Below are 15263 nucleotides of genomic sequence, written 5' to 3' on the forward strand. Positions count from 1 at the left end.
TTTCCAATGTCCCTTTTGGCACCACACCATAGACACAGACAAGCCACGCAATCACCCGCATTTAAATTCGCTAATTAAAAAGCTAACCGGAAGTCATGCATCAAGCCCTACCGCTGACAACCCCGACTTGGGAAGCGCACAGGTTGGGCAGGCCAAAGCCATGCCCGGAGGAGCCGTGATTGGGCGGGGTTTTTATTGACGGGAAGGACTGGTTGGGAGCAACTTGCTGAATGGTAAAGCAGGACAGGTGACGTCAGAGCCGGGCGATAAAGAAACGCACTGGAGGACATTTTCTTTCTCTTCGTTCTTTGTCCCTCGCCCTTCCCTTCTCCTTGGCTTCTCGCTCTGACCAACATTTATCGCCCTCGGGTGCCTTGTCCTACCAAAGACAATAGCGAACGGTCGCGATTCCCTCTTGCGCATTCTCGCCCTGAACCTCGTACGAACGGTGGAATTGTGCTCTCGGGCTCAAGAAAGCGATCTGACCAGCCGTTTCCTGAGATCTTCCTGGTGGTCGTACCAAGAGGCACAACCGCAGCCCGGGAACTGCGGTTTTCCGTGCGGAGGACGGGTGGACAAGCACGGTGTGGAAGAGCGGGCTGCACGCCTGCTGTTTGCTTCGCACGGGTAGCCCACTTCGCACCAACAGGCGTGGCCTAGTGAAACAAGGGCGGACTGAGGCATACTCACGCCAACGAACGAGCGCACTTTCCCACCAAGAACAGAGCCGCATCCAGACTGTGCGCCCGGGGCCTGGAAGAGTCCTTACGAGACACACCGGTCGAGTCAAGCTAAATGCAATTAAATAACCAGACACATTTATCTGCAGTTATTTTATCCTTTGTCTGTGTTCGGGTCTGTTTGGGAGCGCTCCAATTTAGGAATTCATTGTTATTTGATCGTGTTTTCTTTTGTTACCGGCATTTCTTAATAAAGCCTGCATTTTCTTGTACATTTTAAACTCGATTCGGTTTGAGCTGATTTATTGCAGGTTTGAGGACTGCCGGTGGGATCCGTGAAGGTAAGCGCTCCGGTTTCTTCCCCTCCATCTTGTTTCCCCAAGCGTATTCTCCGCCATTTGAACTGAACGCCTTGGAGTAACAGCTCGTTTGGTCATCCTTGCTGCCTTAAGGTGTTCACCAAGGGGACTCACGCGACAATACTCTGGATGTATTCCAAATTCATCTTGGTTTGTACTAATTTCTTTGTCTGTGATCAGAATGTAGAAATTGTTGAGAGAGTGATTGTGTTATCACCAATCAATATACATCACTGTGGTGAATAGCAATTGTCCATTTTTGTTATGATAATGATGATTAATGATGGTTGATTACCATTATTAAAAATAGAGAGGTTCACTTACATTCTGACAAAGCTCCACCTGGTTTTTCACTCCTCCAGCAAATGCCATTACATCTGCCTCAAAATCATCTGGTTTCTGCAGAGACAAAAGTAAATTATAAACATCTTCAAAGGAATCACCAAGCGATCCAAAGTTCTCATAGAGACTCAATATTTTTTTTTATGAATAGTGCAGACAGCTCACTTACTTGAAGTTTCTTGATAGACACCTTGCTGAGGTTTATTAACCCTCCAATCTCAATTGCACGAGCTCTTCGCATTTCAAGTCGATGAGGGAATTCTGGGTAATTGCAGTCATTGATTGTTACCTGCAAGAAATTGTTTTGATTAATAGGAGTACTTGAACACAAATAGGCACAATGCTAATTACATCCAAATGAGTTATCGTCATCACTGTTTGTTTTATTGAAAGTATCATGAAGACAAATCCATTTTTACCACATTTATGAACATCAATACATTCTGGTGTTTAATGGGATGGTGCAGAAGTAGTGCTCCTTTAGTGGTGCATATCTCCTGAAAATGCCCCTTTAACTGTGGAGAGAAGCACCGCCACTAGAAGCCACTACTGGTACCCAGTGCTCCAGGAAGTTACTTCCCCCAAGATAAACAACTCTGTTTGTAGGAAATAAAGTCCTGCATTATCTGGTGTTTGTGTGTGTGATTTGAGTGTGACAAATCTTCCGTAAGCCTTATTTTATTAATTTTATTGAATTTAATCCGTCATGTTATCCATAATTCCTTCTCCTGATATTTTATATGCCCATTAATCCTTCTCAACCTGTCAACCTGCATTTTTTGATTTGGCCTAGTGGGGAAGTGACGTTTGATGGAGGGGCGGGGAGACGGACCTGGATTTTGTTGATGCATCTCTCAATTTTGCTACATATCATTGACATTTTGAAGACATCACATTTCCAATGGGAAAATAACTTGAGATTTGGCATTACAAACCGCACCTCATGTCTTTGGTATGGACAAGGAAAGAAAACATTCAATTTCTTCCATGGGTTTCCCAAAGGTGAGAAATTAATCAAATTTGGCATCTGTGGGATACACCTGGATGGTGAATCAAGTGTAACCTGTACACATCTCACAGATATGAAGGAATTATAGGAAACTCACACAGGTACAAGGGAATTTTGGATCGGACTTTGATGCAAATTGTTGTTGATTTGATGCCAAAAAACAGAAACTCTTCGTGCCTGAAAAATATGGCTCAACTAACCGCAAGTGCTGAAAGAAACCATGGCACCCATAATGCTCATTTTAAATGTCTTTTTTTTTAACCACAAACTAACACCACAGCAGTAACAACTGGACATATTATGTTTGGGGGTTCAAAAGGGGCAAAATTTCTTTAAACGTTCAATTGCCTCACCTCGTAGCCAGAGTTGGTAACTTTAATCACAATGAGGAATTTCTCACTGCTGGCAAAGTTTGCTTTGTGATTCACCTCCTCCTGCCAACCATTCTCGTAGGTATTCAAGTGAAACATAAAATCACCCTTTTTGGTGGTATCCCGCACTCCAATGTGTAAAGGAACTATACTTTCTTCGTTCCAATCAACTGTAGATTTTCTCAAATTAATATACAAACTGCAGAAAACAAATAAAAAGACCAATTATTGAAATTACAAATAGCAATATTACAAAATCAGACGAGACTTGTTTTATCCTAATACAACTTGTTTTGCATTGAAGTTAGTCTCCAATAGGTATGCACGATCATTTTTATAATACGGTGCAAATAGTAAACCTGCCAAAACGACATCACTTCTCTGTAATTAGCAAATAACCATGCTACTTCAATAGGACATGGGATGTTGAACATATGGGCATTTGATATGCCATCTCTAAATTTGATGTTGAAGGTCATTTTCAAGGTCAAAAGGGTCAAATGATGTCAAAATTGACATTTTATCAATTAATGCATTGACGGGCAGAAAAGTAATGATTTTTTTTTTTTAATGAAAAATGCATGAAATGTGATGTTTTAAGGATTGCTAAAGCCATTGCACACACTTAAGTGGCGAAAAAACGATAACAAATACCTGAACTAGAACAGCACTCGGTAGAGCGCATACCTCCGTGAGGCTGAACATTTTATGTTTTCTATCCCACTGATAGGCCGGATCTGGATTCGGACCTGAACCAAAATCTAATCGCCTTGTTATTGTTACCTAACCAACTCATCCCCCAAGTTTAGTCATAAGTCATCCATAACTTTTTGAGATATCGTGCTATGTATCGGTTTTAGCCCCATCCTTCAATGGTGAAGAATCTCTTAAAAATTAAATAATTCTCGTATCCGAATCCATATTCAGATCTTCACCAAAATCGAATTGGTTAGTGCTTGTCACACACACAACCAGTCCACCAAGTTTTGTCCAAATCCATCCATAACTTTTGAGATATTCTGCTATATATCGTTTTTGGCCCTATCTCCCAATGGTGAAGAATTACTTTAAAAATTCTCCTCGCTGGATCCGAATCCGGATCTTCACCAAAATCTAATCATTTCGTCCATGTCGCATTCGCTACCTCTCTGCCAAATTTCGTCCGAATCCATCCAAAACGTTTTGAGATATCTTGTTCACAGACAAACAGACAGGGGTAAAAACATAACCTCCATCCACCTTTTGTGGCGAAGGTAATAATCACAAATGACATCATCCGAAAACAACAATATTGATTATTTTTCTCAACACCTACAATAAACAATTTTGAATAGGTAAACTCGTAATATAACCAAAACGAACCGGGCGAAAGGTCCTCTACTTATTTACATCGAGGTGGCTCTAGCCCACGACAGACAAAGCATGATACCTATACAGATCTACCTAAATCTATATATCCCTACCCCAAAATTCATAACAATATCTTTGTCTGCACCGAGATCTACTCTAATCTATATCGTTCATTTCATTCTATATTTCATTTCATTTTATTCTGCAGGAGGGAGGCTCATGGAAGAGCAAGGTATAAGTAACAGTGGGAGTCGAGTCAATAGAAAATGACTTGTGACTTGACTCGAGGGAAAATGACTTGTGACTTGACTCAAGTCGAGGGAAAATGACTTGTGACTCGAGTCGAGGGAAAATGACTTGTGACGACTTGAGTCGAGGGAAAATGACTTGTGACTCGACTTGAGTCGAGGGAAAATGACTTGTGATTCGATTCGAAGGAAAATGACTTGTGAGTTGACTCGGGCAAGGGAAAATAATTTGTGACTCGACTTGAGTCGGGAGAAAATGACTTGTGACTCGAGTTGAGGAAAATGACTTGTGACTCGAGTTGAGGAAAATGACTTGTGACTCGAGTTGAGGAAAATGACTTGTGACGACTCGATTCGAGGGAAAGTGACTTGTGACTTGACTTGAGTCGAGGGAAAATGACTTGTGACTCAAGTCGAAGGCAAATGACTTGTGAGTTGACTTGGGCGAGGGAAAATAATTTGTGACTCGACTCGGGCGAGGGAAAATAATTTGTGACTCGACTTGAGTCGAGGGGTAATGACTTGTGACTTAACTAGCGTCGAGGGAAAATGACTTGTGACTCGAGTCGAGGAAAAATGACTTGTGAGTTGACTCAGGGAAGGGAAAATAATTTGTGACGACTTGAGTCGAGGGAAAATGACTTGTGACTTGACTGGAGTCAAGGGAAAGTGACTTGTGACTTGACTCGCGTCGAGGGAAAATGACTTGTGACGACTCACGTCGAGGGAAAATGACTTGTGACTTGACTGGAGTCAAGAGAAAGTGACTTGTGACTTGACTCGAGTCGAGGGAAAGTTACTTGTGACTTGACTCGAGTCGAGGGAAAGTGACTTGTGATGTGACTCGAGTCGAAGGAAAATGACTTGTGTCTTGACTCGAGTTCAGAAAAATGGCTTGTTGACAACTCTGGAATCGAGGAATAAAAGAGTTGAGGTGTGTAGTCAGCTTGGATTTTGTAGTTTTAACTAGATGGACGATATTGCAAGAACACGTGCATCGTGGTGTTGCTGAGGAGGGTCACATGACTAAGAAAGCAGAGGGAGCAAAGTTAGAGAATAAATGGTATAAAACAGAGAGACCACTGACCTGTCTGCAATGTGAAAGCAACAGTTCTTGTGATTAAAATACATTCTCTAAATTATCTAAATGTTTTACTTTCATCCACAATGGGGTCGCACTCTGTGGCTCACTGTGTAAAAGGGGTCATTCTGACAAATACCTCATCTTACTATAATTCACCAAATGTCCATCTGTCCGTCCATTCCCAGGTACCGCAAAAACGGCTGAACCGATTGCAACGATATTTTGGGTGGGTAATCCTGGGACCCCCTGGAGTAAAATAGGCTACATTGTTTTTCCAATTTCAGCTTTGGACTCCCGCATAACGTTATTTTCCCGGGTACCACACAAATGGCTGCACCGATCGCAACCTCACAAACGAAATCTGGGAAATTTGGGCTGGCTGAAATGGTGCTCTGGGTGAAATGGGTTGGTGAAATGAAATGAAAAAATGGGAAATGAAATCTGGGCTGGTGCTCCTGCCTCACATCAAGCTCGTCTTCACGCTGTTGAAACCAAAGCTTTCAGAATCATTGGAATCTCCCGCGATGAAGCTAACTCCGAGGGTCACGTCTTTTCGAAGCTGCTCCATGCGCTCACGCTTTCGAAGCTAAGTGATATTTCTCAATTGTGTTTTTGTCGAGACTGTATCTATCTTTCGGTGTATGTACCTACAGCGTATCTTTTGGAAAAATTTCGGTGCTAATTTTTCGTACATGTATACACAATCGTCGGTTAATGGTATCGAGTATTCTGCGGCCTAGTACTCGTAGGCTTAGACTACCGTACCGTCTCCGACCTTGTGGTTTGTTTTTCTCTCAGCGATTCGTCGAATGCGCTGAAATTATTTTCGTTCTCTGTTTCGTCCCAGTCGTTCACCCCGTACCTCCTTGTTTAATATCTGTACTCACAAAAAAAAAAAAAAAAAAAAAAATTTTTTTTTCCTTCCCAGGTCTTATTCGTTTATTTGTTGTTCTTTTTGTTCGTTCGTTCTTCGTTCGCGATCACGCGGTTAGAAATGTATAATCTCTCCCCTGAACAACTATTTTCTCTCATATATTATAACACCCTTTTCTTCTTTTCCTACAAAAGGATGCTTTCGTCTTGCTCACCAAATCTATTCATTCCAAAAAAGATATATAATACCATCTCTTACAGTTCCTCCTTTCTACATTCCCTAAACTATCCAGAACTCCATCCCTCCTCCAGTGTCCTCAAACGTATTTTTGACTCGAAGGTCTCAAACTCATTTTGCAAAAAATGTTCGTTTCCCATGAATCATACACTTTTCAAAATCCAATCTCACCCCTCCCCTCCAAATCCTCCCCATCACCCATCCCTTTCAAATCTCCCCCCTTGCCCCTTCCCTCTCCTCCCTCCTAAACTCCTCCCACACCCCTCCCCTCCGAGACTCTCCCTCGCTCCTCCCCTCCTAGACTCCCCTCTCACCCCTCCTCCTCAAAGCATCCTCCCTGCTTCTTCCTCCTTCCAACTTTCACCTTCATCTCCCCAAACCTTCTGCCTTGCTCTTCCCCCTCCTCAAATAACACCTCACTGTGCCTCACCCAATCTCCATCAAACCTTTTGTCCGCCCCATTCTTCCCTTTCTCCAAGCTATTCTGAAATCTCTGACACACCTTCAACAGCTCTCCCTACCTCTTCCTCCTCTTCCACATCTTACCCTACCCCTCCCCCCCCCCCTGTTCTGGACCCGATGCTCCCCCTTCCTCTTCATTAACGGTATGGACCTCAAACATCCGGGGCCTTCGCTCAAACTTGACTGACCTCTCCATACAGGTTGCTTCTGACAAACCAGATGTGATCTGCTTAACAGAAACTTTCCTCCTTCATGATGTCTCTGATGCCTTGGTATCTCTCCCAGGTTACTCCCTCCTCCGGTATGATAGACCTGAGCCTCGTCCTGGAGGTGGGGTTGCTATCTTTATAAAAAACTCTCTTCCTCACTCGCCCTCCACTGCCCTCTCTCCACCTCACCCCCAGGAATACCTTTGGCTATGGCTTCCCCTTCGCTCCCACCTTTTGTTCATATGTGTGTTGTACCGTCCACCAATCAGCGATGACTCCATCTACATCTCACTGTCTGATAATATGGACCAACTTCTATCTACCCATCCCAACTCTCTCTTCCTCATATGTGGTGATTTCAATTGTCACCATGCCAGTTGGCTGGGTGTGGGTACCTCTCTCACCAGCCATGGCTCTTCAGCAAAGGACTTCTGCGACTCACTGGGACTGACACAATCTGTCAATTTCCCGACCCGGATCTCAGTCAACGGAGCATCTTCTCTTCTGGATTTGGTTATGACAAACTTCCCTGAAAATGTCTGCTACTCTTCTTCTGCTCCAATCGGCTCATCTGATCATGTGCTTGTCAAAGTGGACATCTCTCTGACCATTCTCAGAGAGCCTCCTCAGCGTCGACGAGTCTGGCATTTCACTCAGGCCAACTGGCACGGTCTTCAAGCAGCCATCAATCATCTGGACTGGTCTCCCATCTCTACCGCCTCTGACATCAACTCATCCTGGGAATTCTTTCAAAGTAAATTGCTCTCTCTCATGCACAGATTTATACCACCTCGTCTTCAGTTGTCATACCCTTCCTCCCGTCCATGGTATACGGAATCTTGTGGTGAGGCTGTTGCCCTGAAACAACTTGCTTTCGTTCTCTGGATAGCAAATCCAACGGAAGGAAATCTCATTTCCTTTCACAAAGCCCGAAACAAGTGTGTGTCCACCCTCAGGAGAGCCAGGAAACAATATCTCACCATTCTCAAGACCGAACTCTCTTATCTGTCTCCCTCTTCCAAATCCTGGTGGCGTCTGGTCAAATCTGTTTCTGGTGTTTGTTCCCCCTCCATCCCCTCCCTCACCTCAAACGGCTTAACGGCTGACTCCGCACGTGAAAAAGCTGAATGCCTCAACTCTGTGTTTGCCTCTAAATCTTGTGTCCCAAACCCATCCCTCTCTGTACCCACCGTACCCAGTCGTACCCAGCTGCTCCTGGACTCGGTGTCCTTTCCTCCTGACAAGGTGGAAAAGTTTCTGTCAACCCTCGACTCTGATTCTGCAACTGGTCCTGACGGCATCAGCCCACGGGTCCTAAAATCATGTTCTTCTGCTCTTTCACTCCCTCTTTCTGTTCTCTTCACCCTCTCTTTTGCTCAAGGTCATCTGCCATCTGCTTGGAAATCAGCCAACATCACTGCTTTGCACAAAAAAGGTGCAAAAACAGATCCCAGCAACTACAGACCAATCAGCCTTCTCCCAATTATCAGCAAAGTCATGGAATCCATCATTGCTTCAGATATTAAATCTTTCCTCTTCTCCAATGGCTTGATCTCTGATCATCAATTTGGTTTCAGACCTGGTCACTCTACTCTGGACATGCTGCTTCTGCTTTCTCAACAATGGATGGAGGTCCTCAACGCCAAACAGGAAATTAGAGCTGTCTCCCTTGACATTTCACGTGCCTTCGATACGGTCTGGCACCCTGCTCTGCTCTCCAAACTCTCCTCCTTTGGTATCCATGGAAATCTCCACGCATGGCTGGCGGACTTCCTCTCTGGCCGTAGTCAACGTGTGGCCCTGAATGGGTTTCTCTCATCTCCTCTTCCTGTTCAGGCTGGAGTTCCCCAAGGTAGTGTTCTGGGCCCTGTGCTTTTTCTGGTCTTCATCAATGATCTCTCTGACTCTCTTGAAAATCCTCTCTATCTCTTTGCTGACGACTCTACTCTCTGTCGCTCCATTCCTCATCCCTCAGATCGGCAGTCTGCAGCCTCCTCACTCTCTGCAGACCTGGACAAAATCACAGACTGGTCAAACAAGTGGAACATGTCTTTCAATCCTGACAAATCTCACACTCTTACAATGTCTCTCCGAAAGGACCGACTGGACAACCCTCCCATCTACTTTCTCAACAATCCTCTCCAAGAAGTTCTGTCGCTCAAGCTTTTGGGTCTCACTATCTGCCATGATCTTTCTTGGGAAAACCACATTTCCAAGCTGGCCTCCAAAGCCAGTCGCCGACTGGGCATCCTCCGTCGTGCGAAGTCCTTCCTTGGCACACCTGAGCTCCTCACCACATACAAGGCTTTCTTCCGCAGCTCAATGGAATACTGTTCCCCCCTCTGGGCTGGTGCTCCTGCCTCACACCTTGCTCGGCTTCACGCTGTTGAGGCCAAAGCTTTTTTTTTTTTTTTTTTTTTTTTTTTTTTTTTTTTTTTTTTTTTTTTTTTTTTTTTTTTTTTTTTTGTATACAAGGTCGAGGCTCGTGAAAGAGCGAACATTAATCACACAGAAAGACAAACCGACACATAAAACATATAACATAGGGAGCGGTAGACAAGATGGGGAGAGAGGGGGAAGGACACAAACACAACATTTGAGAGCAGGGACCGAGAGACATGGAGACATCGAGAGATCTGAGAGAGGGCGAGGGCTTTGGGGGGGGGGGGGGCGTGGGAAGGGGGCGGTGGGAGAGTTATAAAACATATGGACACTGCCAGGACTTCCAGGAAAGAAGTTGGAATTTCAAACAAGGTGGATCTGGGGTGAATTAGCGGGGGTAGAAAAGATCAAGGTTTTGGATGGGGGAAGATAAGAGATGGTGGTGAACAGCTGTTTTAAAGACCTGGAGGGAGGAGTGGGATTGAAGGGAGTGAGGGAGTTTGTTCCAGAGGCGGGAGAAAAGAGGAATGAAATTCAGAATCATTGGAATCTCCTGCGATGTAGTCAACGCCGAGGGCCTTTCACTCACTCACCGCAGGCAGGTTGGTGGTCTTTCTGTCTTCTACCGACTCCTCTCCGGCCTTGCTCCCCCAGCTCTCTCTGTGCTCTGTCCCCCCAATATTCCTTCAGGTCGCACAAGATCTGCCTGCAACCCTCTTATGGTTAAACTGCCAAAGTCTAGGCTCTCTGCTCACCTTCACTCTTTCATTTCCCTTTTCTCTCGCCTCTGGAACAAACTCCCCCACTCCCTTCAATCCCACTCCTCCCTCCAGGTCTTTAAAACAGCTGTTCACCACCATCTCTTATCGTCCCCCATCGAAAACCTTGATCTTTTCTACCCCCGGTAATTCACCCCAGAGTCCTTGCAGTGTTCATATGTTTTAATCCTCTCCCACCTCCCCCCAAGTCCTCCCGATGTCCCTGCTCTCAAATGTTGTGTTTGTGTCCTTCCCCCTCTTTCCCCTCTCTTTTGTGTCCTTCCCCCTCTCTCCCAATGTTGTCTGCCGCTCCCCTTGTTTTTTGTGTTTTGTGTGTCGGTTTGTCTTTTTGTGTGATTAATGTTAGCTCTTTCACGAGCCTCGATCTTGTATACAACAACAAAAAAAAAAAACAACAAAAAAAAAACTAAGGGCCTTTCACTCACTCACCGCAGGCAGGTAGGTGGTCTTTCTATCTTCTACCGACTCCTATCCGGACTAGCTCCCCCCAGCTCTATCTGTGATCTGTCCCCCAAATATTCCTACTGGTCGCACAAGATCTGCCAGTAATCCTCCTCTGGTGAAATTGCCAAAATCAAGAATCTGCTCACCTTCACTCCTTCATTCCTCTTTGCTCCTGCCTCTGGAACAACCTCACTCTCTTCAATCCCACTCCTCCCCCCCCAGGTCTTTAAAACAGCTGTTCACCACCATCTCTTATCTTCCCCCATCCAAAAACCTTTATCTCTTCTACCCCCGTTAATTCACCCCAAATCCACTTTTTAATTTTTTTTTCTTGAAATACCGACTTTTTTCTTTCCTGAAAGTTCCAGCAGTGTCCATGTGTTTTATACTTCCCCACACCCCCCCCCCCGCTTTCCCCTTCCTCCTCCCCCGCTTTCCCCTTCCTCCTCCCCCGCTTTCCCCTTCCTCCTCCCCCCAAGCCCTCCCTCTCTCCCACAGATCTTCCGTTGTTCCTGTTCTCTGCTGTTGTACTTGTGTGCTTCCCTCTCTCTCTCCCCATCTTGTCTCCCGCTCCCTTTTTTGTATGTTTTGTGTGTCCGTTTGTTGTTGTTTTTTGTGATTGATGTTAGCTCTTACACCTCGATCTTGTATACAAAAAAACCACACAGTTAAAAATAATGACCTCGGACAAAGACCTTTTATAAGGACATGGGTTGAATCCCTGCATGATGGAATGCCAACCCCCCCCCCCGCCGTCATGGTCGTCTCTCCAACTCACAATGCGGAAAGGACGACTGAAAACCAATTATCTTCTTTTTGATTCATATATAAACACCAGTGGGGTCACCCGTGGAAATCCCACGGGCATGGACGTGTGTGACATTTCGACATATTGAGTTAGATGCTGCACCTGTTTCACAATAACACACACACACACACACACACACACACACACACACACACACACACACACACCTCGTTTTTTCATTTCTGTATCTCACAATTCGGTCTCTCTCTTATTCACACACCCACACAAACACACACACACACACACACACACACGTACACACATATACACATACACACACACATATATACACACACACGCAAACACACATACACATGCACACACACATGCACGCACACGTACACACACATGTACACCGACACATGCATATACACATACACACATATACACATATGGATACACACATGCACACACATACACATATACACACACAGACACATACACATATACACATACACACACACACATGCATACACATACACACATATACATACATACACACACATGTACACCCACACACATGCACACACATATATATACACATACAGACACACATATATACACATACAGACACACACATATATACACACACATACACATGTGTACACACACATGTACACCGACACACATGCACACACATACACATATACACACATATATATACACATACACACATGTACACCCACACACACACATACATACACACACACACACACACACACACATATACACACACACACACAGACACACACACACACACAGACATATATATACACATACACATACATATATGCACGCACACACACACAGACACACACACACACACACACACACACACACACACACACACACACATATATGCACGCACACGCACACGCACACACGCACACACACGTCCCACATGTATATATCCCACATGTATATACATGTTTAAAGTGTACGTGCCCTTCCCCCCTCCCCCGCCCGGCAACGCTGAGTACTTCTGCTAGTAACTAATGAAATAAAAACGAAGAAATATCTCTGGGTAATTTCCTGAAACTCGGTGAAATTCGCTGAAATTCGCTGAAATTCGCTCGGTGTATCGATGAAATATTTTATTTGGGCGGTGTAGAATTGCTTCGAACGAAATATCTCTTAGCAATTTCCCGTCTGTGTTTTATGTCCATGCACATGTGAAATGGAGTTTGTTTTTGCACACGTGAAATGAACATGTGAACCTTTACTTCCGGATAATAATGTTGAATGAAATAAAAACGAAGAAATATAGTGGGGTCACCCGTGGGACATTTCGACATATTGAGTTAGATGCTGCACATTCAAAATGGTTACTGGCAATTTATCAGATCCAGAAATGGTGTAATTAACACAATTTATTTATTTCACATAATATGTGACCCCTCACTCCTCTCCACCTGACACTCTCCTCTCTCCACCTGACACTCTCCTCTCTCCACCTGACACTCCTCTCCTCTCCAATCCCTCACATTCCTCTCCTCTCCAATCCCTCTCCTCTCCAATCCCTCACTCTCCTCTCCAATCGCTCCTCACTCGCCTCTCCAATCGCTCCTCACTCGCCTCTCCAATCGCTCCTCACTCGCCTCTCCAATCGCTCCTCACTCGCCTCTCCAATCGCTCCTCACTCGCCTCTCCAATCGCTCCTCACTCGCCTCTCCAATCGCTCCTCACTCGCCTCTCCAATCGCTCCTCATTCGCCCCTCCAATCGCTCCTCACTCGCCTCTCCAATCGCTCCTCACTCGCCTCTCCAATCGCTCCTCACTCGCCTCTCCAATCGCTCCTCACTCGCCTCTCCAATCGCTCCTCACTCGCCTCTCCAATCGCTCCTCACTCGCCTCTCCAATCGCTCCTCACTCGCCTCTCCAATCGGCTTTCCCCGTCTCGTTTCTCTCGTTTTTCCCCCGTCTCGTTCTTTTTCTTGCTCCAAATCGGCCCGTCTCGCCCGTCGGAATCAGAAATCGGCCCGTCTTGCTTTCGTGCTTGCGCGTAAATAAATTGTGTTCATTACACCATTTCTGGATCTGATGACTTGCCAATAACCATTTTGTAAAAATGAATGTGCAGCATCTAACTCAATATGTTGAAATGTCACACACATCCATGCCCGTGGGATTCCCACGGGTGACCCCGCAAGTTTGCATTGACGTTCGTCGATGGACTCGTTCGCCCGTCTCATTCGATTCGCTTTCTTGCTACATCCTGTTCGTCTGCGTTCTTCATCGATCGTCTCATTCATTTTGGAAATAGAAGTTTCCTTTCCACGCAGCGCATGAATTGTCGCGATCCTCAAGAGGAAGTGTCTCGTAATCATCAAATGATAAATGGCAAGTAAATTATATTGTGGAAAATTAAAGATTTCAAATAAACCTATTTAAAGTGTATGCGCACATAACTAATAAAAAAAACGAAGAAATATCTCTCGGTAATTTCCTGAAACATATTTTACTTCCGGCTAATAATGTTGAATGAAATAAAAACGAAGAAATATATGTCGGCATCATTGTTGACGTTTTTGTGACGACTGTCATCAAACGAAAAAGTAATATATCTTAACGGAAAAGCAAAAGCGAATTTTAAATATATATTGACACGTTGCCGTCGGTGTCATGTTGGGCGGTGTATGATACACCATGACGCGATTTTAAAAAATATATCTCTGCATTTTCCCACGTGTGTGGAATGTTCTCAATTATTGCTGACACCGAGTCTGAAACCATCGATAAAAATGAAATCATATGATGAGTTAGATTGGAGATAAAGGCGTGAGAGAGACTCAATGGCCTTGAAGTTACAGGCGTTTGAGAATTCATTTCGTTCTATAAAGGGCAACTTTCATTGGATTTTCTTCCCGTTTTTTTTCAACCGAGTCTAAAACTATGTTAGCGACTGTGAAAAATGAAATGATATATCGAATTTGATTTGAAATAAAACTGGGAGAGAGAGCAAGACACCACGGGCCTACAAAACAGGCCTCAAAGCTATGCGAGTTAATAAAATGGTGGATATTTGTTTATAATTATATGAAGCCACTCCCAGAATGGGTGGAGCTATGGGTGGAGCTACTCTGCAAACCGAGTAAGCCACACCCCGGACAGACACCCAACAGACAGACAGACAGAATCATCTACGGCTATTATAATATAGATCATTAAAAGTAAATAATAACCTCCGCCAAATTTCAAACGACGTGGGTTTAATCTCTACATGAGAGAATTCCACATAGCTATTTGGGCGGTGTATAAGCTAACAGATCGCTGTCTCCATCGATCTTGCCAAGGCCGTAACACCTATCAGCTCAAAATCTTTTTAACTGTTGACTTGGTAGTTTTTACAATGAAGGAAACACGTATCGGGAGTACATACGACATAGCGATTGTGAATGTCACAGCTCTGAGGCGTGTTTCACTTCGCATCGCAGTGACGGCGAGCACCAACATGGCGGCTGTAAGATTAAAATCTGGCTTCAAGCACCCTCACCACCTAAACTAAAGCCTTCAACCAGACATATTAACACGCTCCTCCCCCTTCATTCCCGTTCTTCAAAGCAAAGCGGTAAGAACGTTTAATGTTTAATGAACGTTCAATGAACGCAATAATAATGTTTAATGA

General features: G+C 44.5%; 2 protein-coding genes across 2 annotated transcripts in view; both read right to left on the reverse strand.

Moving 5' to 3' along the window:
- The window catches only part of LOC144888603 (uncharacterized), a 145033-nt gene that overhangs the window by 85784 nt on the left and 43986 nt on the right, over positions 1–15263 (reverse strand). The gene's annotated exons all lie outside the window — the stretch shown is intronic.
- LOC144888602 (32 kDa beta-galactoside-binding lectin-like) overlaps positions 1–15263 on the reverse strand; it is a 49477-nt gene that overhangs the window by 25156 nt on the left and 9058 nt on the right. The window contains exons 4-6 of the mRNA XM_078767144.1: positions 2744–2960; positions 1551–1670; positions 1364–1438 (exon numbers count right to left, since the gene is read on the reverse strand). Coding sequence (XP_078623270.1) covers positions 1364–1438; positions 1551–1670; positions 2744–2960 — 412 coding nt within the window. The remainder of the gene's footprint in view (positions 1–1363; positions 1439–1550; positions 1671–2743; positions 2961–15263) is intronic.

This window comes from Myxine glutinosa, chromosome 13 (genome assembly GCF_964187855.1).
Source record: "Myxine glutinosa chromosome 13, kmMyxGlut1.1, whole genome shotgun sequence".
NCBI classification, from domain to species: domain Eukaryota; kingdom Metazoa; phylum Chordata; class Myxini; order Myxiniformes; family Myxinidae; genus Myxine; species Myxine glutinosa.